The following is a 27,311-nucleotide window of genomic DNA, read 5'->3' as shown; positions in this document are numbered from 1 at the left end:
AGTGAACTAATAAGCTGCAAAAGTTATTGAGAAACTATTTACAACTTACGATGGTAATTATAAATCTACTTAGTTTATTTAGTTCAAAAATAGAAATAATAAAATAAAAAATATTTTTTTCAATAATAAGCTGGTAAATGCATATTTTAGCATTTGCAAACAGCAATTTATATATAAAAAAAGAAAAGGAATCATTTGACATTGATATTGCCAATGAAAAACGTCTTCTATATTGTAAATAATTCTTACAAGTGAGATTATTTTCGGACGGAGAATGTTTACTCTTGAGGCAACTCAGTACATGGGCTGGGCTACGGAATTAGCCCACTTTCTATCTTCTTTCCCGCCAAGGGGCCCATTCATACAAGAATGGCGAAAATCTGCAATTGTTCTTTTACACGCATAATTTTCACTCTTGACTTGAATTGCGCTGAATCCCGAGGATCAAAAGGTGATGAATTTTATCTCAGTTTCTACTCTTTGCCCTTCCAATTCTTTTTTTTTGGTTCTTTGATTTTCTGAAGGTAGTTTTGCAGGATGAAAATTGCAATCCCTTTTTTTCCCCTTTAATTTAAGTAAAAGGAGAACTGGAATTTTAAGTTCCCTCTGAATCCCAGTTTTCTTCGATTATGCTAGTTAGGTTTTCCAATTACTTTGTGTACTGATAATGCACGTTTTTACGGAATGGTTGAACTGAGCGATTGTTAGCTTTGGTTTCTGAATTCTGCTTGTTCTCTACTATGAATTTGTTGCAGTGGTTGAACTTCAGAAAAAAGCAGCAAACATGGCGGATGAAAAAGATGCTTTTTATGTTGTACGGAAGGGGGACACGGTTGGAGTGTATAAAAGCATAAGTGATCTTCAATCTGTTCTTCGGTCCTCTGTAATTTTCTCTTAGTTTTTAAGATTCTTCACTTCAACTTTCAGTATTTACTGTTTAGTAAAGCTATTCCAGCCACAAGCACTTGCCGCATTTCAAGCTTTCATGTTTTCCGCTTCTTCCTTGTTTCAAATTTCTATGGTAGCAAAGAGTTCTTTAGTTTCTGTTTGCGATATGGTGTAAAAATCTATATTCCTTGACCTTAGGCACGACATGGGTGTAAGTAAAGTGTTGGACATGGAAATAATCAATTTTCAGGGCATGGGAGGTGGAGGAAAAAATTATTCTGTCCCCAGTCACGGATATTGGTACTCATTGCTCATGAATCGTAACCTAACGAATGGATGCTTTGAAAGATCTTTCATGTAGCTTAAGATTGTTAATATTTCCTTATTTATGTCCTAGAAACACATATGGTTTACGACAAAAAAATGATACTAATATCTTCCATATCCAACTATTCAAGTACGTCTTTTGTATCAGGAGGTAGTGAATGATGTCGTTTCTGAAAGGTTGAATGCATGTAGGTGTCGATTCTAAACATGGGTATGGCATATTGACTCACTCAGTTATAAATAACCATGAGCTTAGTCAAAAAAGAAAAAATTTAAAGTCTAGTTTTTGGTTAAGTTATGGAGAACTTTTGTTGATTGGTTATATTTGGTAATCAATTGGCTAACATAATTTGTCTAATTAGTTTTACTCAGTGAAGCATTTTCCATTTATATGAAACTTGGGCCATTTCCTTTTCCTTGCCAAAATAATTGGTCCAGAAATATGGTTGTCTGAATAATTTAAATACTAGTGCTGATTAAATGTTTTATGTATTAATTTGAAGTGGCATTTGAAAGTTTTAGAACAATGTTGATGATTACGTTTTTGAATTCGTTATATACTTGTTCTGTAGGTGAATGATCCTTCTTTAAGTGTGTTTAAAGGGTACGGTTTGTCTAAAGCAGCTGAGGAATATCTCTCATCTCACGGACTTAAGAATGCAATTTATTCTATTGATGCCAGCGATGTGCAAGACGATCTTTTTGGCCAACTTATCATGTGCCCCTTTCGGGTTAGCTTCTGAATTTTATTTGAAAGTTGAATTGAGTTTCTGATATCTGTTTCTTCTGTATAGTTCTATCTGAAAGATTATTTTTCTTCTGAGCCCACTATGATATTGTGTTGGAAGATCTTGTACATAATATTAACATGATTGGTGCAACTTTTTCTGCAGCAACCAAATTCTACTAAAGAAAAATCATCTGGCAAGAATCATTTAGAGAAGAGGCCACTGGTAATTTCTGAATAGAAATACTTTTAGTTGGAACCTGTGGCATTGAAGTGAGTGTGTAACTCAAACTGTACTGGGAATTGAAGTTGATAGTTGATTGCTGACCTTCCATGCAAAAGATTTTTTACTTTGGATTGCCTGTTCCAAGTGCGCCGCCTGCACAAGGATGCAACTTGAATAATCTTATTTTTCATGATACTTTTATTTGGCTTGTGACAAATGATAATACTTTAACTCTACCCTTGCGATAAATATGATTATGCACACAACTATAGGATTTTACTATTTCATGATGATGACATACTGTACTTAATCTCCTAGGTTTTTGTTGGTCAATTTGATGGTTTGATGTGCACTAATGCCTATATGACCCTCTCTTATGATCATATATCACATTTCTTCGTCAGGTGAGCACATGCTGCATGTTTTATATGTCCTTAGTTTGTTCTTTACATCCAGAACTTGACCTACTAGACATTCAAGTTTTGTCTTTGAAACATGAAGCACGAGATGAATTCTCTTGTTTATAGTGTGAGCTTTAGGCTCTCAAAATAAGGCAATTCCATAATGTGGTTATCATAGTGATTTATTTGAATGCTAGTATTCAAGTTTCAGTCTGTGCTTTGATTATCTTCGAAATGCTTTCTAATTTCTTCCTTAATTATTTTTCCATTTCTCAGCCAGAATTAGTTGGATCAGCTTCATTTGCAGCGAATCCTCAGATAAAGCATGCCAAATTAGATAATTTCCTTCAAGGTCCACCAATTTCTTCTTATTGCGTAAGTTGTGGTTATATATCAGTTATGTTTGCAACATCAGTAACATAATATGCTTTTTTGTTCATGCCTGAAAGGCCTGGAATAGGCTGATCATGTAAGTTAATGTAGTTGGCTTGAATTTTTAATTATGTCCTCGGATTAATGACATCCAACCGTGTCTAGTGAAGTACATGCTTACCAGACTTGATACTTGGTCAAGCTAATGAGAGGGAAAATCTTTCATACCACTAGTGGTCTTGACAATATTTTTTTCTTAATACCCTTTCCTTTGGTGGCCTGATGTTTGAACCATTGACTGTGTTGTCCCCTTTTGTGGATTTCCTTCCTATGAGCCAAAAGTTCATTTGTTTTCCGCCTTCATGATTCCTATACATAGTGATATAACAGCCTTCATGATTCCTCAACATAGTGATATACACACATTTTTGTTGGTTTTATAAGAGGTGGTCTCATGCATTATTTTCACAGCTTAATTTCCCACTCATCTACAGAGTTCCTGTATTGTTGAATTTGATGGTGCTTCAAAAGGAAACCCTGGACAAGCTGGTGCAGGGGCTGTGCTGCGGGCAGCAGATGGGAGCATGGTACTCTTTTCTTGCTTGTCAGTGCTATATTCGGACAATTTGGTTTTGCCGTGATGTTGTGCTGGTTTATCTTGAGATTTCTTTTGCTACTTGGTGCAATCGCCCAAGATGAGGGCGAAGCTGAGCATAACTTGTGTCATGAATTTGACCGATCTTGGGAGAAATGTCAGAATGACATGCATCCTGGAAATTTCTGTTAGTTGTTCTTGACGGCACCTTAATTAACACGCCACCTGACATATTATTCTGGCCTTGAATTGTGATAGGTGTTTCGGTTGCGGGAAGGTGTGGGTATTGCTACTAATAATGTTGCTGAATATCGAGGAGCCATATTAGGCTTAAAATATGCCCTTCAAAAAGGTTTCAAACATATACGTATTCAAGGAGACTCTAAACTTGTCTGCATGCAGGTATAAATATCTTCATCATGCTACTTCAGTCTCTCATATCCCTTGATTATCCCCACAAGTAAAAGAGGAAAATCTAAACTAAATTCCATCCACTGGGCATAATCTCTTTCAAGTAGTTATATCCTCCCTATTAGTGCAATATGTTTTGCAATGATTATTATGCTCTGTATAATCTCCTTCCCTTACTTATCTCATGGATAGGTTCAGGGCCTATGGAAAACCAAAACTCAGAATATGGCTGAACTATGTAAGGTGGCTAAAGAGCTCAAAGATCAGTTTCTGTCTTTCCAGATCTGTCATGTTGAAAGAGTAAGTTGAAAACATTATTGATTGAAATACTTTTGCAAGTGTATGCTTTGGGTTTGAGTGCAAAGTTAACTCAGTGTTTGTGCTAGATGCTGCATGCATGTTGGTCTGTGTTGCCTATTTTCACTTGGGCTCTGTGAGGATATCTTATTCTTCTAGTATAATTGCTATGCTTCATACGGTCCACGTGTCATAGTCTTGGCATATTCAGTCACACACTTGCAACCACCGGATGGTGCTCATGTGATTAACAGCCTTCTGGATTTGTTCTCTAAAACATTGCACCTTTTCTGCAAACATTTCTTAGTTGGGGTTTGGGTAGTTAATATCCTCTATAAAACAATATCTACCTCACAGAGCTGCTCACAAATTCACCTTCTTGCCCTTGTGTCTTTAATTTTAAGCTTTCCATTCTTGTTTCTTCTAAATAATCATATCTCATCTCAAAAAGCATATGCTCAATGTTATAGGAGTACAACACCGAAGCTGATGCCCAAGCAAACCTAGGAATACATCTAAAGAGTAATAATCCCTTCTGATCTCTCAAATGCTTCCTTAATTTTGTCTTCCTTTTCACATTTTCTTTTATGAACCTCACGTTAACCAATATTGGATGCAGATGGTGAAATTCAGGTAGAATGTGACATGAAATGAACCATCTGATCTGAGGGAAAGGACTGCTTTGCTTCACCTTTTTGGTGGATTCTTGACAGGATAATGCCACTGGATGCATTTGGTAGCATTTATCTGTTACAAACAAGTTCAAATTGTAGATAAACTATCATGATGACTTTTGTGAATCTAAACTCAATTCAGGGACCTATCATTCTACTGCTAATATAATCTCGTGGAGGCGCTAAAGACATTAAAGTGCGATTTTGATGATTGATTGGGCTGAACTTGGCCTAAGCTTTCTACAAATCGCAAATATCGATTTGGATAAAAAAAATTACCTAAATTGGTTCAATCCAAATACTCCCACAAGTTGGAATGAGAAATTGGTAGGCTAATTTGACCACTTATCTTCAATCTCTTTATTTATCTCTGTTTTAGGGAGTTCGAATGTTGAACATACAAATGATGGGGACCATACATCGCAAAACTAAGAGCAATTGCTGGGAAAGCTTACTAACATCAATTTCCAAGTTCAAATACTAAATAGATGTTTGTTTTTTTATCCAATTGGAATTTGGTATCTTAAAATACCTACAAATGTATTTATCCGCCTTTTCAGGTCAGTGAATTATACTGTTTCTTCTCTTCAATTTTTGATAATTTGAAGTTTTTCTTAATTATAAAATAGTTTCATGTTGATATTATATAATATTATATTAAATATAAATTTTAATAAAAAAATAAAAGAATTTTACTTACTGAGGAAAAAGTATAAATAATAACTAATAATTCAAGTTTAGAAAGTCCTCATAACTTCTCTCTCTGTGGATAGGACAGAAAGAGAGCAGTGGTTTTTCAGAACTCGTAGTAGCTGTTGGATATCGATGATCATGGCTTCCGCGTCTGCATGCTCCTCAATTTCTACACCCAATTCTTCTTTTCTCCCTCCTACATGCCCACTTCAATTCCACTTCACTCGCATCAATTCTCATTCCCATTTCAAGAATTTCGCCGTTTCTTGCACTTCATCAGGGGTGAACTTCCACAAGCATAGTCTTTTAAGGCCCTCGAAATTGAAGGCTGTGGCTGAGGAACAAGGCATCCTTGTCGCAGAACAAGAACCATCCACGCAGCCGGCCGGTGCCGCCTCCGATCCGACTGTTTCTGTTGCCGTCTCGCCTGCGGACGCGCTTACCATGTTTTTTCAGGTACTAGTTTGTGCGCTTTGTTGCTTAGTTGCTGGGTGGGTTCAAGTGTTTGATGAAAGGCCTAAATTTTTTGATTCAATTGTTCCTGCTGTTACCAAGGCTTTGGAGGTATTCTCCTCTCTCGCCCTTCTCAAATTCACGTGACTGAAAATCTTACCTGCCTCTTCACCCTGTTGCATGTTAACTGTTATTCCACAGATACTTGACTATCTTCAAGCAAAGTATTGCAAAAATATGTTTATCTTATAATTGGATGGAACTGTAGATAAATCTTTGGTCCATGCATTCGGATCCTTGTTCATGTCTCAATTCATATGTTTGCAGGGAATGGAAGGCATTACCCATCTCAAAGTACGATATCTTGAGGGCATTGCGAGCGTGGAGGTTATTTTCAATATCATATTAACACATCCTTCAAGAAGCAAATTTTACTGGAAATAAGTGGATAGTCTATTTGGGTTTTGCCATTTGTTTTCTCTCTAAATGGATGTTACTTGGGCAGCTCTAAAACTGGAGCCAGAAGCTCTTACTTTATGGAACCTTTAAATGACAAATATCCTTGGTTATTGTAAATTAATCTATGCAACATGAAGAAACACCGTTCCCGGGGTTTCGGGGGGTTTTAGATGTACAAGATATCCCGTCGACCCATTCATACCATTTATTGGTTAGAAGTAACAATCTACTTAATAGTAGATGATCTCCTTTTGTTTTTTCACTAATTCATGTCTAATGTAGAGCCGGCATCTTTTCTTCTTTTCTGTACTTAAGAAAGCAAACAATGGTACGAGCGACTGGGGTGGCCAAATTTGGTTGAGACTATACAAGGTTCGGGCTTCAAGTTACAAACTCTGAATTTGAGCTTCCAGGATGAAGAAGCTTTCAGCTAGATCTTTTATTCCTTAGATTTGTGAACTCGATAAATTTGTATATCTTTTACCCCAGGATTTTGAGAATCTGGTGCATGGTAGGATGTACCTTACGGCTCATCACTAGTAGTTTAATACCCAATTAACTTCTGATTGCTGTATAATTCTTGTCTGTTGATGCAATCCCAGTCGAATAGTTCTGAGCATCTAAAGCAAAATATGATTAAATTCTTGTATGGTTGCCCCTGAAAATATATATTAGAAGTCTCAAACTTACTTTTCATCTTTTCAGATTTTTGTGTAGTAAATGGTTGTCACACTTAGTGACTGGCCAGAAAACATTTTCACCAGCTTTAAGAATTTATTTTTAAATACTACCGTGGGCCATTGCTTATTCACTTCAGCCTCGTCCTTGAGCCATCCACCCCTCAACAATTATTATGTGGTTTTCCCCGTTTTTGTGCAGGTTTTTCTGAAATTATGGATGAAGCAATCTTTTTGCATTGATTTATTGATGCCCCAGCTATACAAGGACCCAAAAAAACTGGCCAGTTTATTTGTGTTTTTATTTCCAGTTTTCAATTTCCAGTTGAAAATATAAGCAGATAAAGCTGTTTGTATATGGAACGAATGAAAATCACAGACGACTTGGGACTTGTTTTCTGCTTTCTTGCTTGGAATAGTCGTCAAGTCCAAAAACTGTGCGTTTCATCTGACTAAAAACTCTTACTGCAGGCGGTATCAGAGGCAAACACCTCCAGGCTCCATTGAATTCACCTGCTCCAGTTATTATCTGGATTTTGATAGCTTGATACACAACTTGTAATTTGACTTAAATCTTGTAAAACTCAAATCTATAAACAATTGAACATAACATGTTACTGCACATGTTAACTTATTTGCTACTCTAATAGTAACAAACATACATAAAGAACACGAACAGTATCAAACTACTCGAACCCACTAGTCTGTAGCATTGTATCATCAAGAAAACGAACTGCGTTTACCCGATGGATGCTATAAAGTCAACTCATATTTAGCCTTCGTTGCAACTGGCTCGACCGGGTGATGCCATTTACGTTTCATAATTTGAATTAGGTAGAACATGTGGAATGCCAAATGAAATTCTCAGTTGGGCTGATAATAATGATGAATTTGCAGAGGATAAGGTTACTTGCTTGGTGAATATTCAGCAAGTAGCCGAAAAGATGATAATGTTGGTCAAAACTAAGAGTACAAATTCTTGCACTAATTCATGCTGCTAAGGTTGTAATATTTATGCTAAATACATTCTTTAAGGAAGAAAAAATATTAATTTAATGACAGTTTCATTGAGCCAAGTGAATAATTATAGTACTTTAAACAAGTAGCTGCATATGTTATACTATATTCTTGTATTCATCTGGTGTTGCAAAGTTTCGAAACCCAACCCCACTGGTACCAACTTTTCATGCATACCTTACTGCCCGTTTTGCCTTTTCTGTCTATATAAATACCTCCATCCGCTTCACAGAATCCACCACCATTCATCAGTAAATAACACTAAGAAAACTCAGTTCTTTCTATTCTATCTGAAAATGGCTTTCAAAACCATCCTCTTTCTTTTAGCCTTTGTCCTCTTGGCTACAAGAATGGTATTTGCATTTTTTCCGACATTCTTTTGATTAGACTACTGTATATATCTGTCGATGTTATTAGTTTTCAGAAAAACTGATGTGTATTGTCATTGCAGGGCTCATCTGTTGAAGATGTAGATAATATTGAAACTGAGGTCAGATTCTTGATCCTTCATACTTGATTGCGTTGTCTTGAGTAATTAGTACTGAACTGCATGCATACTTCAAACTTCAATAACTTCATTACCATGCATCAGATTAATGCTGCGTTAACCTGATTTTCTTGCTTGCAATTGTTATAGCATTATAATCATCATCATCACCATCATGCCAAAGCACCGGCCCATGCACCAGCCAATGCTCCAGTCCATGCACCAGCCAAAGCCCCTGTCCATGCTCCCAAGAAGGTTCCAGTTCATGCACCAGCCAAGTCCCCCATCCACACTCCCAAGAAGGCTCCGGTGCATGCCCCAGTTCATGCACCAGCCAAGTCCCCCGTTCACTCCCCACCGAAGGCACCAGTCCATCCACCAGTCTCTCCCCCACATGGTACTGAAACAAATACAAGCGACATAAACCTCAAAACCAGATGAGAAATCATAATCTATTGTTTTAGAATTCACACAGTCTGTTCTGTTTATCTCTCATGTTCTCATTTTGCTTTACGTTTGTAGGTTGTGTGGCAATGTGTACATCATACTGCAAGCCAGTTAGCCCAAAACGACCGTGTATGAAAACTTGCACTGCCTGCTGCGCCAAGTGCAAATGCGTGCCTGGATTCATGAAGTGCAGCAACTGGGATAATGTGATGATCCATGGATACACAGTCAAGTGCCCCTGAAATAATAAAAACTCTTAAGCCCACCATCGATTATTTCCATCATGTCATGTTATTTCTACCTAGTAATCTGTATCAGTTTGGACTAATCAGTTTTTATCATCAGCCACTTTCTTTTCATTAATTAAGGAATAACATATATCAGTTCTTAACTTTGTTAGCTCCTCCTACATTACACTGTACTCTTGGCATGAACTCGGTTTGTTTAACGTGCATGCTCGATGCAAATTTTGAAGAAGCCCTGATATTTATGAACAATAATGAAAAGTAATAAGTGGCTACAGATTACAGTAACTCAAATTAAAATGTCCAAATATTTGTTAACTAGTCTTCTAATACTAACCTGCCTACGGCAAGAATGTGAAGTTCTTGCATCTTCTACTGTCTGTAACACTTAAACCTTACTGCAATATAAAAATATCAACGTTTGTATTCATGTACTATGTACAAGCACTCTCAAGTTCAAAACGTAAAATTGAGTGTGAAGTCTGATTCATCATTACATTTGGACTCAGCTATTACGGGCCACAAATTTTTATGGCATATAATGCATTAGGCGAGGTTAAAGTTTTAATTTTAAAATATTTCAGGCATCTTAGATTAAATAGTTGATGGATGGCTCTCTGAACTCTCTTCTAGTAAGGAAAAGTACTCGAGCAATTCTAGATGTTAGAGCATCGACCAAATCGGAGATAGAAACAATTTTCAAATCACGTCAAACTTATGTCTTGTATTTAGTTCTTTCTATTTTGCGCACACGTCTCACAATTTGTCTTACAATTTTTTTTTTAAAAGAAATAAGTGTTCTAATCCATTGTGTGTGTGGGAGTGCGCGTGTGGCAAGTAGGACATGAACCATCGGCGTAAATTATTGATTTTCCCTTCGTATAGCTCTGTCCCAGTTTGAAACAAGATCTCTGAAATCTTGCTGCAGCTGCAACTTGCCAAGAAACAGCTCATGTGCAGCAATATTGCAATCTCCCTGTAAACTTTTAAGAGAATAAATCTAGCAGCACTGACTCTATTGACTAATGCCAATAACATGTGATATCACATGGATTGAGTTTCTAAGACAGTATCTCACTTCTTACACTTCATTATGTCCTATTTCTCTAAACTATAGAAGACTCTAGTACGTCGGTGCCTCACAGTTCACTCTCCCGGCCCCTCGGGACATACAACAGCAGCATGGTAACTCAGCAACATGGAAGATTTACAGCCCAATTCGTCCATTAGACAGCCGCTTCTATCCTTTTAGGACAAGATTACGAAAACCGTGTTCGAATCAACACATCAAGTGGATAACAGACAGAACTAGGCCATCCTAGCCGTTGATTAGTCTAAAATGGCAATGTTTCACCAAGATATCAGTAAAAATCAGTGTAGTTGAAACCTTGGGTTTCGCTAAGCAGTAGATTAATTTTCACGCATGGTTTGGTGAAAATGGATATATTTGTTTAACAGGTTCGAGGCTTGTTGCATGTGGGTAGGAGAGCCAACTAAGATGAGCAGAGAAACCCATAATATGTGTCTCATTGATCCACTGAACTTCGGCCTATAATAATTCATACCAACTCTTTATATATACCAAGACACTGATCTACACTCAAATCAATCTCACTAAGTAGCTGCACTGCTATTTCTTGGCTTCTTTCTTCCGAGCAACATGGCTTCAAGAGCTCTGCTCCTCGCGCTAGCCTGTTTTCTTCTAGTTAACACTAAGGTATGCCTCTGTTTTCGTCATGTCTCTTTACTGGCATAGATTGGTGCTTAGATTTGCTGAAAACTTGGAAGAGGGAAGTAATCATCGGAGCATATACTTGTTTTGTAATGAGTGCACGCACGCACACACGCCCACGTGAGATTAGTCTTTATATCCTTGACAAAATCATTGACCTCTTTGAACTAAACCTTTGATTTTGTAGGTTTCATCACAACGGGACGAAGAAATCCTTGTTGAGGTAAAATTAAGACTCTCTCTTACATAAGTCTTTTCTGTTTTTGATGTTTTTACTTTTACACGCATGTTATAAGACTCTTATGCTGTTACATTATACAGAATGCGGCACTAGTCTCCCCCGGAAGTCCAATTTACAAGAGTTCACCCCCACCCCCATCACCATCACCATCACCACCCAAGTCCTCACCCCCACCTCCGTTGGTCAAGACTGCACCACCACCTCCTCCTGCGGTGGTCAAAACACCACCATCACCGCCTCCGGTGGTCAAGACACCACCACCACCACCTCCCACTGCAAAACCACCAAGAAACAGACAAGGTACCATATTGTCTAGATTCATCTTCTAACTCCCAACTCCTGATCAAATAATAAATTCACACATTCTTTTTCTACGAGCAGAGTGCACTCCGCTGTGTGCAGTGAGGTGCAAGTTCCACTCAAGGCAGAACATTTGCATGAGAGCTTGCCTGACATGCTGCGACAGATGCAAATGTGTTCCTCCAGGACAATACGGCAACCACGACAAGTGCGGCAAATGCTACGCCGGCATGACCACACGGGGTGGCCGCCGCAAGTGCCCATGATCGGGAACCTTCCTTTCACTTCACATTCATTATATTCTCTCATAGCAGCTACACAAATTAATGTTGTCTTGTCTGAGCTAATTAAATGTATGCTACTTTGTGTCCCAAACAAAAACATTAATAAGTTTCCCTAAAGATGTCAATAAATCTTTGTTTCTGTGTTTTGTCAAATCTTCATCTGTTGTACTTTTCCTTCCTTAGAAATTCATCTTAGAATTGGTGTAATCTCAAGACCACATATGAAATACATTCAACCATAAATCATGAGTTACATCCAAATTATCATACTAGGTTGCTCTAATGTTATCTGGAATAGGATTTTCTGTTCCAAATTTTATTATGTTTTCTATCCGATTTAATATATACATGCTGCGTGTATAAATATTTTCTTAATAATAGACGACGTAATCTTGGTACATGGATACTAATGTTAGTACATCAAAAGGACAAAATAAGAAATAGAACAGGATTTGCGTGTTTGGTACCAGGTCGAGATGAACCCAGTTTGACATGATTGGGACCCATATTCAGAATCCTTGATCTCCGAATAAATTTATGGTCAAAATTCAGTTTGGTGAATCTGTACAAGTATGACAAGCGTAATAAGACATAAGTTTTCATATTGGTTTGATTCTTGTGCTCTAGCTCTTTAAGCTCACTTGAATCCGAACTTGAACTGATTTAAGCGTAAGAGGGTCTTTGCTAAAAATCGTTGGAGCTCATTTGAACCGAACTCAAATTGACTTAAGTATAAGAGGGTCTTTGCTAAAGCGACTCTCACGTTTGTTCATTTCTCAAGTAACAATATTACTCGTTCGAGATCTTGCTTACCCAGGGGACCTAGAGCCGGATGCTGTATATACTAATTGTATTATGGAATGAAGTCATAATTAATCTTATAAATGAAATTCAAATAATTCAATGAACTTTTATGAGTTGAAACATATTTAATTTCCAAAAGAAATCATGTGAAGGCCATAAAACATAGTCTCAACCTCCATTAAATTGGATATGAATGCTGCTTTTTTTGTCTTCAATTAAACATGGTGAAAATGCGTAAGGGAGATTCAATCGAATTTACTCAGTGATCGAGATTTCGACCCGCGATCCGACCTCGTCCCCCGAAACGCGATTCCTGAGAACACAAAGGAAACGGTTAAGCCAGCCGGGTGTAGTCCTGGCGCTGGCACTCCGACGCTCAAGTCAGTTCCTAGGTCAAATACTCGTTGATAGAGAAAAGTATGCCTCTGATATCAAGTAAAACTTACCTCTTCAGAACTCCATTTGCTGTTCTTATATGTCCCCAAGAGATGTTTTTGGTAAATGCTGATATCCGGGTTTGAGAGCTCAAATTATGCCTAAAATCGTAGCCAACTGCTGCTATGGCAGCCGTAAATCTCTCCATTTGAGCATTGTGTGGGATCCTGTAATCTTTCCATAGAGGCTCCTTAATTAGTGTGAGGGGTATATTTGTCCGAAGATGAAAACCCCCTCATCATTTGCCCCCTTAGTTCTGGACGCGACGGTTGAGTCGTGTGCAGAAATCAACAGGTGCTTTGCAGGTCATTAATTGTCTCGATATTGAGGTCCACGTGTCGCGGGGGCAGCCCTCTCTAGCATTGGAGGGTGCGTGCCTCTGCAGGGACGTCCAATCCCCTTTCAATACAAAACTCACATATATTCGGTGTGATTCAAAAATATTTCAAACTGATATCGTTAGGTGATTAATCGTCTATGTTTTTGTTTCCTTCTGTTTTATTCGGATCCAATGTTTTCTCAATCCACTGTTTTTCAGACGATATGGTAGGTCAATCTCGCCTTGCCCAGCGGATTCGAGCTAATCGGGCGCGACCATCAGCTGGAGAGGCCGCACCCGTCCCTTCATCAGCGACCTCGCCTCGTCCTGTTGAAAGTTCTGTGGCTCCTCAAGGGAACCAGCCCCGTAGCCCCCCAATCGACATAGGGAGTGAGGATACCCGCTCCCATACTCGTCCGCTGAATCAGCCGGTACCTGCTTCGTCTGATCGATCACATACTGGTGAATCTGGTTCGGGTGGTCTGTTGCCCCGGCGGCGGAGGAGAGGTAAGAGCCCGGTGGGCCCCAATACGAGGAGCCGCTCCCAATCCCTAGCCCTGGGTCACTCCGTGTCTGCTGCACTTGATGATCGCAGAGGTAGGGAGATGTTGAATGATATTTCCGACTGCTGGAAAAAGGCTCGTGAAGATCTCCGTGCCCCAAACCACCTTATGCCTCCACCCGTCGAAGAAAGATTCGTTCCTAATTGGAATGTCTCTCCTAACAGTACTGTTCTTGGTTCACATTCCGGGCAAGTATCATGGGAATTATTCAACGCGTCATGTTTACCCCGTGACCAAGCGGCCTTGCTCCAGAATCCTTTTACTCGATTGGAAGAACATGCCGCCCATTCGCTAGTTCAGGTAAGCATTCTCCGAATGAGTTTTTGTTTTTGGATTATTTTTTCTAACGCGATGGTGTCCAGGCTGCCAACCTCGTCCGGGGGCTTTCTTTGAAGTGTGCCGGGTTTCGAAGGAATCAATTGGTCGCTGAGCGTTCCAATAGTGATATGCGACTCAAGGTCGAGGAAGCTACCGCACGAGCGGAGAATTCGGAGGCCCAACGTGCTGTCCTGGAAGCCCGTATCAAAGAGTTGGAGGAAAAAATGGCTTCCGAGGTGTCTAAGGCTACTGAGTCGGGGAGAGAGGCCGGTTTTGCAGCTGGACATGCAGCTGGGAAGGTTGATGGTCGAGCCGAGTTCTTGTGTTCTGACGAGTTCTCTGCTCGCATTCGCGAAGCTCGGCTCTCGGGTGCTCGTGATTTTATCCGAGCTCCGTCCTTTGATACCGCTTTGGAAATTAGGGCTGCAGATTACCTGGTACAAGGTTTTGATAGATGCAAAGCTCAAGTTTCGACCCTGAAAGGTTTTGTACCTGGTTTTGATCTCGCCAAGCTCGACCCTAGCCTCGATGGTGACATGCGACCATTCCCCGAGGACCCTGCTGCTTCGCCCAAAGAAGACGAATTTGCTTCATTGCTAGCTGACATTGAAAATATGTAGCTTTATTGTCTTGAACAATTCTGTTGATCGTTGATCTTTAGAGGTCAAAACGTAGTTTTTGTATAATCCCTGGTTTTGGGCATTATATCTTCTATAAATCCTTCAAATTTAAATGCTCACGTCACTGTAATCGCTTTTACTGATACGATTGTTTTAGAAAACCTTTTTCAGGTTTGTGTTTGAGTGAACACTATCGCATTGATTGGTAGTGCCTTTTTCAGGTCTATATAAGAAAAAATGCGATCATATTATTCGATAGGGTTTAACGAGCCTTTTCCAAGCTAAGGGAAATACAGTAACTAAACTTTGTACATTATTTGGCCTTTTCCAAGCGCCTATGATCGCACTATTGACGCAGCCTTTCTCAGGCTGGATTACGCATAGAATTTTCTCAGGTTTCGTATGTTCCATGGTCGCTTGAGATGACGTCCTTGAGAGTCTTGGAGTAGGTAAGCCCCCTTCCTCCGTATTTCGACCACCTTAAAGGGGCCCTCCCATTCAGGGTCCAGTTTCCCCACATGTTTAGAGACTTCAGCTTTTTTAAGGACCAGATCCCCCACTTGGAGCTCCCTAGGTCGAAGTTTTTTGTTGTACCTTCTCATCATTAAGCGATTTGTTGTACCGTCAAATCGAACGCACGTGCTTGGTTGTTGGCCGCAGGGTCGTAACTTGCGATCTGTTGGGTTCCTCACCGATTTATGCAGGAAGAATAGCTTCAGAACCGTAAACTAAACAAAAGGGACTTTCACCTGTGGACGATCTCGGGGTCGTCCTGTATACCCATAATACCCCTGGTAGTTTTTCTTCCCACGATCCTTTTGAATTAATACGGGTCTTTAAGTGTTGGAGTATTGTCCTGTTGGTCACCTCTGTCTGCCCGTTCGACTGAGGGTGCCCCACCGATGTGAAGTTTTGTTGAATTTTCAACTCCTTCAGCCAGCTCGCAATTTCTTTCCCCTGGAATTGTGTGCCGTTATCCGATATGATAGTTCTGGGGATCCCGAATCCTACCTTAATGAAGGATGCGAAGAGACTAGTACAAAGATGCGAAAGCTGTCAGAGATTCTCCACCCGGATACATTCCCCGGCTACACCAATGGAACCATTACAGGTCGCTTGCCCGTTTGATCAGTGGGGGATCGATATAATGGGACCTTTCCCCCCAGCGAAGGCACAAAAGAAATTTATCATACTCGCAGTCGAATACTTCTCTAAGTGGGTGGAAGCCGAGGCAGTGGCAAGAATAACGGAAAAAGGGATGATCAATTTTATTTGGAAGAATTTGACGTGCGACTTTTTGAGCTAACGACCTAGCACCCGAATGGTTGCCGCAACTCCCTTCGTGTATCTCTTTCAGTACGTATTCCGCTTGCTCGTGGTTCAAGCATTTCAACAGGGGTCCGTCCGCCGTTCTTTTGTATAGTTCGGATTCGATCATTGTGAATCTGGTGGCCTTTAACCTCAGATTCTTTGCATGCGAAGGATTTTTGGGAAGAATCCCCTCCTTGAGATAGAGCGTCAGCTCGTCTTTCCATGTACAAGGTTGATCTACCGTATATACATCGACCTCGGCGATCGTTGGTTTGTCTTTCACCATCACCGTTATGCTGCGGTTCTTTATTCCCGACAGTGAGGCTCCAAATTTAGAAAGTGAATCAGCTCTATCGTTTTCTCCTCTTGGTATCTGTTGGACAATGCATTTGTCGAAACACTCGATCAGAGACTTTGACTTCTTCAGGTACATTGACATTGTCTGCTCCTTTGCTTCGTAATTTCCCTCAATCTGCATTGCTACTAACTACGAGTCAGTGTATACTTCTAAAATTCTTGCCCCTGCTGCATGGGCCAGCTCTAATCCTAAGATTAATGCCTCGATACTCGGCCTCATTGTTGGTGGCATGAAACGAGAGTCTGGCTGCGACCTCTATTTCAACCTCTCCAGGTCCTTGTATCAGGATCCCAGCCCCATCGTTGCTAGCATTCGACGATCCGTCTACGTGTAACATCCACGGCTCGACATCCGGAGTTGGTATGTTTGTCAGTTCCATTACAAAATCAGCAAGTACCTGGGCCCTCTCGGAGTTTCTGGCGTGGTACTCTATATCGTGTTCACCCAGTTCCACAGCCCACTTCACTAATCTCCCTGAGACCTCCGGTCGCGACAAAATGATTTTGAGCGGTTGGTTCGTTAATACGATGATCTTGTGTGATTGGAAATACGACCGTAACCTGCGGGCCGACGTTACTAGTGCAAGAACGAATTTTTCAACTAAGCTGTACCTTATCTCCGCCCCTTGCAACATTTTGCTAATATAGTATACTGGGTTCTGGACTTTATTCTCTTCCCTCACCAGAACCGAACTTACAGCATGTTCTGACACGGCTAAGTATAGGTACAAAATGTCTCCAGGTCGAGGGTTTGCTAATAGCGGTGGCGTCCTTAAGTAATCCTTGAGTTGGTTAAAAGCATCCTCGCATTCTTTTGTCCATTGGAAATCCTTGGGCTTTCTCAAAACTTTAAAGAAGGGTAAATTCCTATCTGCTGATTTTGAAATAAATCGGTTAAGGGATGCGATCTTACCCGTTAACTTCTGTACGTCTTTTATCGAGGCTGGTGACTTTAGCTCGAGGATTGCTTTGATCTTCTCTGGATTGGCCTCTATTCCTCGATTGCTTACCATATAGCCCAAGAACTTGCCCCCCACGACCCCGAATGTGCATTTTGTTGGATTGAGCTTCATTCCGTAAGTTCGCATGACGACAAAGCTTGCTTCGAGGTCGTGCAAGTGTTTCTCCGAGTGCCAGCTTTTAACCAATATATCGTCAACGTAGACCTCCATTGTTTTTTCAATTTGTTCTCTGAACATTCTATTAACGAGCCTTTGATATGTTGCACCTGCGTTTTTCAGACCAAATGGCATTACGTTATAGCAAAATATACCTTGTTCAGTTACGAACGATGTCTTTGTGCGGTCCTCCTTAGCCATGCGGATCTGATGGTAACCCTGGTAGGCATCCATCATTGAAAACAACTCGTACCCCGCGGTCGCATCTACCAGCTGATCGATTCTGGGCAATGGGAAAGGGTCTTTGGGGCACGCTCTGTTTAAGTCCGTAAAATCGGTGCACATCCTCCATTTCCCTGCAGCCTTTGGCACCACAACTACGTTTGACAACCAGTCCGTATAACGGACCTCTGAAACGTATCCCGCTTTGAACAGCTTATCCACTTCCTCCTTGATGATCCGATTTTTTTCGGACTCGAACGCTCTTTTTCTCTGTTGGATGGGCTGTGCCTTTGGATCTAAATTCAACCGGTGGACAATGATTTCGGGACTAATACCTTTGAAATCAGAGGGACTCCAGGCGAACATGTCAGCATTGCGACGCAAGAACGCGACCATCATCAGCTCGAAATTTTTCCCCATGCTTGCCCCAATCTTTGTTATTTTGGATGGATCCCCTTGGACCAACTCGATCTCTTTGTGTTCATCCGCCGGTTCTATTCTCTCCTCGTTCTCGATGAAAGTTTCATCCAGCTTCCTCTTTCTATCCGTCGCATCCTTCTTGACAGAGAGGTTGTAGCATCGTCTGGCTTCCCCTTGATCGCATGCGACCTCTCCAACTCTGGCATGCGTAGGGAATTTCATTTTTAAGTGATACGTGGACACAATGGCCCTGAAAATGTTCAAACCAGGTCTTCCCAAAATAACATTATAAGCAAATGGGGTGTTGACCACCAGAAATTTTACCGTGAGAGTTCTTCTTCTGGTTTCGTCTCCAAGGGAAACGGGCAATTCAATTGTCCCCAACGAATCCACTTCGCTGCCTCCGAAGCCTACCAATGGCGAACTCATAGCATCCAACCTGGCGTCTCCCAACCCCATTTTGATTAAAACTTCCTTCAAAATTATGTCTGCAGAACTTCCGTTGTCAACCAATACTTTATGGACAGTGAAATTGACTATGTCCATCTTAATCACCATGGGGTCATTGCCGTCACCGATCTTTCCCTTTATATCCTGCGCACCAAAGCTAATTTCTAATTCAGGGGATATATTCATTACCTGTCTGCTCGTCAGAGTGCTCGTCCTCCGCTCTGCTTTCTTCCTTGCTCTACTCGAGTATCCCATCTCGGATCCACCCGCTATCATGTGTATGATGCCTTTCACAGGTGCGTTCTCCCGGGTAGTTTGCCCCGCAACGACCCCTCCTTCTCACCTCAATGGGCTTCGGGATCTACTGTGTCGACTTCTGCTTGGATAATCTTTTGATATTAAATCCTTGAAATATCCTTGACGGACTAACCGCTCAATCTCATCCTTAAGCTGGTAGCATTCCTCCGTGTCATGCCCTCTTTCACGGTGGAATCTACAGTATTTGCTCGAATGTTTCTTGGCAGGGGTAGCCCTCGTGGGTTTCGGCCATCTGAGTACCTCCTTCCTTTCTACCATGAGCAGTGCCCTTGCCCTCGTGGTGTTGAGTGGGGTGTATTTATTGTACTTTTGTGAATAGTGAGGTTCTTTGTTTCGATCATGTCTTGATCGCTTATCATTCTTAACGTCGTATCCCCGATCTCTTCCATATTCGACCCTCCATTCGCCATCCTTCATGGCATTCATTTCTTCTTCATTTATGTACTTCTGCGCCAGATTCATAAGTTGCTCCACGTCAGATGGGGGGTCGCGAGCTAACGCGGAAGCAAATGCTCCCTTCTTCAACCCGTGGATCAGTATGCTGATCATCATATCTATCCGTAAGTCTGGTACCTCCAGCGTTTCGTTATTGAAACCTCCCATGAAGTTCTTTAAAGCCTCGTCGTTCTGCTGTCTTATGGTGAACAGATGTGTCGCTGATCGTTTCTGTTTCCTTTTACTGGCAAAATGGAAAGAGAACTTCTGTATGAGTTGCTCGTGAGATTCCACGCTTCCTGGTGGCATGTTTGTGAACCACTCCTGGGCTTTTCCTGTTAGAGTTGTGACAAATAGTTTAGCGTTTATGGGACCTGACTGCCCGTACAGGTTCATCACCATATCGAATGCCGCTAGGTGTTCTGCGGGTCTTTCATTCCGTCGTATTTCGATAAGTCCGGCATTCTGAAGTTCGGAGCTACAGTATCTATCAGGATGTGATTACAGAATGGTGAATTTCGGTGCTGGGATACTATCTCCCCCCTCTTCTTCAGTTCGTCAATCTGTTTTCCCAGTCTCTCGATCTGTTTCGATACATTGTCAACTTCTGCACGCGAGATCGCTGGTCCCCGGGCATGGCTCCTGTCTCGGCTACTCGATCCTACTTCTGAAGGCTGGTGCTTACTTCTGTCCCTTCCATTGGCACCTGATGCTTTATCTTGTTCCTTCTCTCCGAATAGCCTCCTCCTTGCCCCTTCTCCTTCAGCTGGAATAGCGATCCTTCGCTCATACGCGACAATGGCCTTTCTCCCAGCTGGAATAGCGATCCTTCGCTCATACGCGACAATGGCCTTTCTCCCAGCTTCTTCCATTAATTGTTGTAATTATGTTTTCGTAAGTTGAACTACGGGTTCGGTGGTTCCTATCGTGGTATCCAATCCTAGGATGTTCCTCCCTGATTCTCCTTCCATGCTCTTAGAATGTTTCCCACAGACGGCGCCAAATGAAAATGCGTAAGGGAGATTCAATCGAATTTACTCAGTGATCGAGATTTCGACCCGCGATCCGACCTCGTCCCCCGAAACGCGATTCCTGAGAACACAAAGGAAACGGTTAAGCCAGCCGGGTGTAGTCCCGGCGCTGGCACTCCGACGCTCAAGTTAGTTCCTAGGTCAAATACTCGTTGATAGAGAAAAGTATGCCTCTGATATCAAGTAAAACTTACCTCTTCAGAACTCCATTTGCTGTTCTTATATGTCCCCAAGAGACGTTTTTGGTAAATGCTGATATCCGGGTTTGAGAGCTCAAATTATGCCCAAAATCGTAGCCAACTGCTGCTATGGCAGCCGTAAATCTCTCCATTTGAGCATTGTGTGGGATCCTGGAATCTTTCCATAGAGGCTCCTTAATTAGTGTGAGGGGTATATTTGTCCGAAGATGAAAACCCCCTCATCACATGGATAGTTCCATACACCTTGAGAGATTCTTCTACTTGTCAGAATTGCATCTTATGATCAAATAATCAATACCTTAATTACAACCTTTGCAGATTGTGAAAGCTCAAAATCATACAACTAAGAACAGACAAAAATCTTTGAACAAGTAAACGATAAGGTACAAACGGATTGTCCAAAAACAATACAACTCTTGCATTGATATCTTCATCAGAAAGCCAGCTGCCTACTGAACAGCTGGGGACTTAACTTTCTTGAGGCCTTCATGCCATCTGGCTTCTTCATCATCGATCTGTTGCATTTGTCATCATATGCCCGACAACTATATTCATCAAAACAAACAGTTTCAAACAATACGGCACTATATATAGCTGAGTTGAGGAGCATGCAACGTTATGCAATAACTAAGACCACAGCGTTTCGGAGAAGTCCAAGCCTCATATAAACACAGAGACATTTACATGTACTGATAGAAAGAAATGGCTGCGCATAGAATTGCTGTTGTGGCTGCAATTTGTTGTGTAGCCTTGATAGCTTTAACAACAAGCATCGAGGCGTCGGCCCCAGAACCGAGCCCGGTCCCTGGAAATGTCCCGTCGACGGATGGTGCAAGTGGTGGGATGGCCTCATTTCAGACAGTTTTCAATGGATTTATGTTTGCAGCCATGTCATTTCTGACCCTCAAGAAGTTGATTTGAGCAGTCATGTTTCGGGTATACAATTGTTTTTAGTAATTATGTGTCATGTGTGTGTGTGTGTTCTGTTTTTGTAGACTGGACTTCCTTAAGTTTGGCAAGTCCAGTGTCCTTGGATTTGTGTTATAAAGCAGTTGTTAAAGCTCATGTTCTTTATTATTTGTTCTTGGTACTGTTGTCTTTTTTATGAGTAATGAACATTTTTCCTTAGTAGTATTTTGGTTTTATTGTCCTTGAGAGCAAATTGGATTTTTTTTTTATTTTATTTAACGTATGTGTAATGTGTACGTAATTTTTTTTAAAGGATATAATCTTTATACACGTAGCTTGTGTATATTAAATGAAATAAAAGATATAACATGATTCAAAATATAAAATTCGACGTGCTTTAGAAGTCATGAAACTGATATTTGCGTCCATTTAATTCTACAAATCAAGTACTAGCTGTGCGCGGTTTGAACTTTCAAACCATACTACATCTTTTATTTAATTTACTATGTACACAAAATGCGTGTATTTTTTTTTTCTACAACATTCAGTGACATAATTTTCATAGTGTATATAAAATAAAATTTAAAATCGAAAATTCAACCGAGCAAGTGATAAGGATGCGTTTTTATAAAAAAAAAAAAGAAAACTTCAAATGGTTTTTTAAATAAATAAATTATGCATAAGAAGTAATAGAATTAATTCAATGAAATAATTATAAGTTCAATGTGTCTTATTTTTTCATTACATTAATCTTATTTAATTTAGAATTAATGAAATAGGAATTTGTTTAATAAAATCATTGTAGAATTAATGGTATGGTACCGACAGGTTATGCTGAATGAAGATAGCAGAAAACTTTGCCGCTCTCTAGGTTGGCAGAGTGAATATTTTATTGTATTTTTTAATTTATTAAATGCGTTAAAAATAAATTACCCCTGTATTATGTAAAAAGAGCAAATTATTTCCCTATAATTTTAAAAATAAGCACACTGTCTCCTGCAGAAACTAAACATTAGCGTGAAAGTAGAAAAACAAAAGTACCCCTCCTTATATATGAATGGCTAAAATTAGAATTTCTATTCTCAAACATGTTTCTGGAGAGAGAGTAAGAGAGGAGACTGAACCACGAACCCTAAAAGCAAAATCCACCGTTCAAACTCGGTTAAAAAAACTGAAAATTGTGTCGCAAGAACTTGTAAGTCTATTTTAATAACTTTTTTTTTATATTTTCATTTTTTAATTTACTGATTATATATTTTTTTATTTGTTTTCTAGGAAATCTAAGGATGTAGATACTTAAAAAGGTGGTTTCGAAACTTGTGATTTTTGAAAATTTTTACGAGTTTTTACTAACTTTTTTATTTTGTTTTTGGTTTTAATGGAGGCTTTTTTTAAGGGGAAGCTTCAGATCTGGAAGCAACGATGGTAGGTGCTTTTTTGTTTTTGTCTCGTTACTATTTGTACAGAATGATATATATTAGAGTTCTTTTCTGATCTCATAGGGTTTTTTTTTTCTTTGTTTAAGGGTTTAATATGCTTTGTTCATTGATTGGTTATTAGGATTTTTGTCATGTGGTCCCAACTGTATTGGGTGTATGTATGAATTTTTTTAATAATTTGTGCTAATTTTGTCCTTTCTGTCCCCCTGTTCCATTTTTTCTAGTCAATGTATGCTTGAATTTTTTAAGACATGTGGTCCCGACCTCAATGTATGCTTGAATAAAATAAGGTTTGTGATCCTGTAATATAGTAATGCTTTGTTTTTTTTTTTTTGTTGGGAAGTTACTGTGCTTTGAAGTGTTATGTGCATTTTTGTATGCTTTGTTATGGTTCTGCTTCTTGCTGAAGTATTGTTTTTTTTGTGCTTTTATTGTATTTGTTTGCAGAATTTTCAGACACATAACATAAATTTTTTGTGGGGTGGAAAATTTGTGAAACATCCTAAACTTAGATATGTAGGAGGGCATATGAAAGTATTTGAGAAAGTGGACATAGAGTATCTTGGTATGTTTGAATTAGGAGAAATGTATAAATAGTGTGGGGAAAAAAGTTGATGCTTAAATTTTATTACAAAGATCCTACCCTACCATTAGAATGGGGTATAAGAGCAATTAAGGAAGAATGTCTTGGCATTTGTTTGGTTGATTTACAAAACTGTTATGGAGCTTTGATGTTCCAGTTAATGTTAATGTAGAGGAAGAGGATGTTGAACCTCTTCAACCCATAGATAGTCAAGATATCCAATTGAAAAGGAACATGAGGAATAGCTTAGATACTTGTTAGAGGAAATATACTTTGAGGAATTGGATGAGAATAAGATTGAGAGTGATGGGAGGAAGGACTGTGAGGGGCAGGGGGTTAAATTTGAGGATGATGGGAGGAAGGACTGTGAAGGGCAGGGTATAGAGGGTCAGGGATTGGATAGGATGAGTTTGAGAGGGCTGACTATGAGGGACAAGGAGTGGAATTAGGGGTTTGATGAGAATTTGGCTAACAATTTTAACAATGAGCCAGAATTTGTGGCTGAGAATTTCACTGAAATTTCAATTCAACAAATGGCTGAAAACATGATTGAGAATTTAACTAAAATTCCAGTTCAAAAAAATGTTGAAAACATATATGAGAATGCAACTGAAATCCCAGTGCGAAATATGACTGAAAAAGGGAAAAGAAAAATGTACGAAAGATTTTTGAATGAGTCCTCATCAGAATTTGATGATTCATCTAATGATGACTACGTGCAATCTGGTGAGGGGAGTGATAATGAGGCCCTTAATGTGGTTTTGGAATACATTAAATGTGACTTTGAGGATGACATTTTCTTGTCAAAAGATCCAAGTAAAAAAGAGTTAAAGATGAAATTGAAAAGGATGATGAAAGACAAAAAGGAAAAAAAATGCCGAAAATATTTGAAACTGAATCTGGAGAACATGAATGGGCTAGTGAGGATGGAAATGAAGATGATTTGGTTAGCTTGAAAGTTAGTGAAGAATCTGGTACTAAATGCATCCGGTTTTTAAAGAATCTTCTTCAATCAAAAATTTAAATCTGGTAGTTGGGATGAAATTTCATAATGATGCACAGTCTAGAGTGGTTTTGAGGGGCTAGTGCATAAGGAATGGGGTAGATGTTGAGTTATTAAGAAATGAGGCTACAAGAGTGACTGCAAAATGCAAAGTAGAGGGTTGTGGATAGAGGATCCATGCTTCATCAATATAGGGTGGACCTACATTTCAAATTAAAACAATAAAGGGCAAACATATATGTGCAAGAACGTATGAAACTAGGTTTGTCAATGCATCATATATTGTAAAAAGAATTGAAAATGCAATAAGAGATCATCCTACAATTCCTGTTCAACAACTGAAAAATAGAATTCTCTCAAAATGCAATGTGGATGTGGGTAGATGTAAGGCGATAAAGGGCGAAAAAAGAAGCATTAAAGAGAATAAAGGGGATGATGCAAAGCAATATAAACTGTTGAGGGACTACTGTGAAACAACCAGACAATGTAGTTCAGGGTCTAAGCTCATAATTAGAAAATTGAAAAATTTTGATCCTCCAATTTTTGACAGAATGTATTTCAATCTCTGGGCATTAAGAAAGGGTTTATGGAAGGGTGTAGGCCAATCATAGGCCTTGATGGCTGTTTTTTGAAAATAGTTTATGGGGATCAGTTGCTTGTGGCTGTGGGAAGAGATGTGAATGATAATATGTTCTCAATTGCAATGGTTATAGTACAGGTTGAAAACATGGATGCTTGCGGTTGGTTTGTGGGTGAGCTGTTGGATGATATAGGGGGGATGGACACCAATAAATGGTCTTTCATTTTTGACAAACAGAAAGGTCTTGTTGAGGCCATAAAAGACATAGTGCAAGAAGCTGAACACAGATTTTATTTGAGATACATGTAAGAAAATTTCAAAGTGAAATTCAAATCCATTTGTTGTTACTGAAGAATCCCACAAGGATCTCAAGTCCCCACCCCCCTTTAACCCAGGAGCAACCAAATGCAAAGGCAATTTCAATGTCAAGCCTGCTGAATTGTGTTTTTTTTTTATCGATGAACTTTTTTTTTTCAACTGAATTGTGATACTTTTTGCAGGCTGCAGCAAGAGGAACAAGACTAAGCACACTGGTAACACAACCACCGACACCAAGATCTGCAACCCAGGTGTGTACTTGTTTTTTTAAATTATTTTAAACCAACTGAAAGAAAAAATAAATAACAGAATTTACTGAAAATCTATTCCAAATTTTAATGCAGCAGCAAGTAGGCTATCAATGCCCCAGAAATGCATCCTTATTGGAGAATGTTACTCCAGCAAGTTTTTCAGTACCTGCAACTATGAGATACAACAAGAGGTCTACTATGTCACAAGTCTTGAACAAAATGAAGGAAAGACAAAAGAGAAGTCAACATGAGTAGTTTAGAATGACCAGTTTTTTTTGTAAATGGCCTATTTTTTTGGTTAATTGCATGTTCTTTTTGTAAATGTGGATTTTACTAGTAATATAGCAAAACTTACCTGTAATATAGCACTCAATGGCCTGTTCTTTTTGTAAATATGGATTTCACTCAAAACTTGTTGTAATATGACACTGAAAATTGTATCAGCTTGCAATCTGTTCTAATGGAATTCAATTTTATGTTTTTGTCAATTTTGTTTAGTGTTTATGTTCAGATTTTCTACACATATCCAGCTTTGGTTCTGGAATTTTAGCTTCAGGAATTGACATGTTTTAATGTTTAGTGTTATGTTCAATTGTCAATTTTTTTTAGTAGTGCTTGTGTTCAATTTGTGGATATTCAAAGATGAAGTGGAACAACCTTTGAACATTCACTTTTATTTCCTTATCACAAAAATGCCAAAAAGTTAACGTACTACAAATTAATACATGATACAACATATATACTACGATAAAGGTCAATACTTAAATAATAAAGTTTTACAAGTTTAATTTGCATTGCTTCATTTTAATTTCATCAAGAAAACTAATACTAACACTGCTAACACCAATCCAAAAACTGACATTTTTAGCAAATGTTTCTTCTTTGGCATTAACATCAATAGATCCACCAGTCTGCTAGTTTGGCACTACTTCCTCACCATTGTCTGAATTACATTGTTCATCAAAGCCACAAAAAAAATCTTCACCACTGTGTACTTGAGCATGAAATTTTAGAGGCAACCCACTTGGTTTCTATGTAGCTCTTTCAGACTCCAACCAACGAAAAAATTTACAAACTTGATATTTATAACAATAATATAACTTACCATTTGAGGGCTTTGTTTGTGACTCCACTACTCTAATTTTGCCTTCAAATTACACCCACATAAAGGCGTAGTTGGAAATCTCAAATCTAGTGATTGTGTGTTCTATCTTGAGTTGCTTTTTAAAAATGAGGAGCTTGATATTTTCTTTCTTTTTGGAGAAAAAACCGTGAGCAACAAGTGGAAGAAGGGAGAATTGCAATAACAGAGGAGCTACTACACTTTTATTTAAGGAAGGAGGGACATAATTGT

At 39.4% G+C, this 27,311-nt stretch overlaps 4 protein-coding genes and 1 long non-coding RNA gene across 7 annotated transcripts; 4 read left to right on the top strand and 1 right to left on the bottom strand.

Annotated features, from left to right (window-relative positions):
• Nucleotides 296–5,071, top strand: LOC105167697. 2 transcript variants are annotated; one of them, XM_011087501.2, is made up of 10 exons: nt 296–451; nt 756–883; nt 1,788–1,946; nt 2,109–2,168; nt 2,846–2,944; nt 3,436–3,528; nt 3,795–3,938; nt 4,140–4,247; nt 4,715–4,766; nt 4,864–5,071. In XM_011087501.2, the coding sequence occupies exons 1-10, from the start codon at nt 370–372 to the stop codon at nt 4,896–4,898; spliced, it is 960 nt and encodes a 319-aa protein (XP_011085803.2). In that variant the 5' UTR covers nt 296–369; the 3' UTR covers nt 4,899–5,071. The 2 variants fall into 2 exon arrangements, with proteins under 2 accessions (XP_011085803.2, XP_011085804.1); XM_011087502.2 differs by lacking the exon at nt 296–451 and adding an exon at nt 503–524.
• Nucleotides 5,307–9,542, top strand: LOC105167698 (nischarin-like). Of its 2 annotated transcripts, none has more exons than XM_011087504.2 (6): nt 5,307–5,478; nt 5,697–6,067; nt 6,392–6,451; nt 8,669–8,707; nt 8,855–9,101; nt 9,227–9,542. In XM_011087504.2, exons 1-6 carry the CDS (start codon nt 5,457–5,459, stop codon nt 9,391–9,393), a joined length of 906 nt encoding a protein of 301 aa, XP_011085806.1. In that variant the 5' UTR covers nt 5,307–5,456; the 3' UTR covers nt 9,394–9,542. The 2 variants fall into 2 exon arrangements, with proteins under 2 accessions (XP_011085806.1, XP_011085807.1); XM_011087505.2 differs by having other exon boundaries at nt 5,369–5,478; nt 5,692–6,067.
• Nucleotides 10,941–12,160, top strand: LOC105167696 (gibberellin-regulated protein 14). Its single transcript, XM_011087500.2, has 4 exons — nt 10,941–11,113; nt 11,316–11,351; nt 11,450–11,669; nt 11,751–12,160. Exons 1-4 carry the CDS (start codon nt 11,057–11,059, stop codon nt 11,933–11,935), a joined length of 498 nt encoding a protein of 165 aa, XP_011085802.1. The 5' UTR covers nt 10,941–11,056; the 3' UTR covers nt 11,936–12,160.
• On the bottom strand, nt 19,230–20,045 carry LOC105167744. The gene has a single exon (XM_011087564.1). It carries the CDS (start codon nt 20,043–20,045, stop codon nt 19,230–19,232), a length of 816 nt encoding a protein of 271 aa, XP_011085866.1.
• LOC105167694 lies at nt 22,888–26,318 on the top strand. Its single transcript, XR_848268.2, has 4 exons — nt 22,888–23,087; nt 23,168–23,208; nt 25,889–25,957; nt 26,051–26,318. It is a non-coding gene; the product is annotated as an uncharacterized LOC105167694 (long non-coding RNA).

The sequence above is a fragment of the Sesamum indicum genome, linkage group LG8 (assembly GCF_000512975.1).
Source record: "Sesamum indicum cultivar Zhongzhi No. 13 linkage group LG8, S_indicum_v1.0, whole genome shotgun sequence".
NCBI lineage: Eukaryota > Viridiplantae > Streptophyta > Magnoliopsida > Lamiales > Pedaliaceae > Sesamum > Sesamum indicum.
Note: the sequence above shows the minus strand (reverse complement) of the source record. Positions and strands in the feature narration are given on the sequence as shown.

Excerpts from the sequence above, each read along its gene's own strand:
- LOC105167697 (XM_011087501.2), top strand. The coding sequence starts at position 370 with ATGGCGAAAATCTGCAATTGTTCTTTTACACGCATAATTTTCACTCTT. Across the intron at positions 2,945-3,435 it reads CACCAATTTCTTCTTATTGC|AGTTCCTGTATTGTTGAATT; the intron begins GTAAGTTGTGGT and ends ACTCATCTACAG. Across the intron at positions 3,529-3,794 it reads GGGCAGCAGATGGGAGCATG|GTGTTTCGGTTGCGGGAAGG; the intron begins GTACTCTTTTCT and ends GAATTGTGATAG.
- LOC105167698 (XM_011087504.2), top strand. The coding sequence starts at position 5,457 with ATGTATTTATCCGCCTTTTCAG. Across the intron at positions 6,068-6,391 it reads CGCTTACCATGTTTTTTCAG|GGAATGGAAGGCATTACCCA; the intron begins GTACTAGTTTGT and ends ATATGTTTGCAG. Across the intron at positions 6,452-8,668 it reads AGGGCATTGCGAGCGTGGAG|GGCTCATCTGTTGAAGATGT; the intron begins GTTATTTTCAAT and ends TTGTCATTGCAG.
- LOC105167696 (XM_011087500.2), top strand. The coding sequence starts at position 11,057 with ATGGCTTCAAGAGCTCTGCTCCTCGCGCTAGCCTGTTTTCTTCTAGTT. Across the intron at positions 11,114-11,315 it reads TTCTTCTAGTTAACACTAAG|GTTTCATCACAACGGGACGA; the intron begins GTATGCCTCTGT and ends TTGATTTTGTAG. Across the intron at positions 11,670-11,750 it reads ACCACCAAGAAACAGACAAG|AGTGCACTCCGCTGTGTGCA; the intron begins GTACCATATTGT and ends TTCTACGAGCAG.
- LOC105167744 (XM_011087564.1), bottom strand. The coding sequence starts at position 20,045 with ATGGTGATGAACCTGTACGGGCAGTCAGGTCCCATAAACGCTAAACTA.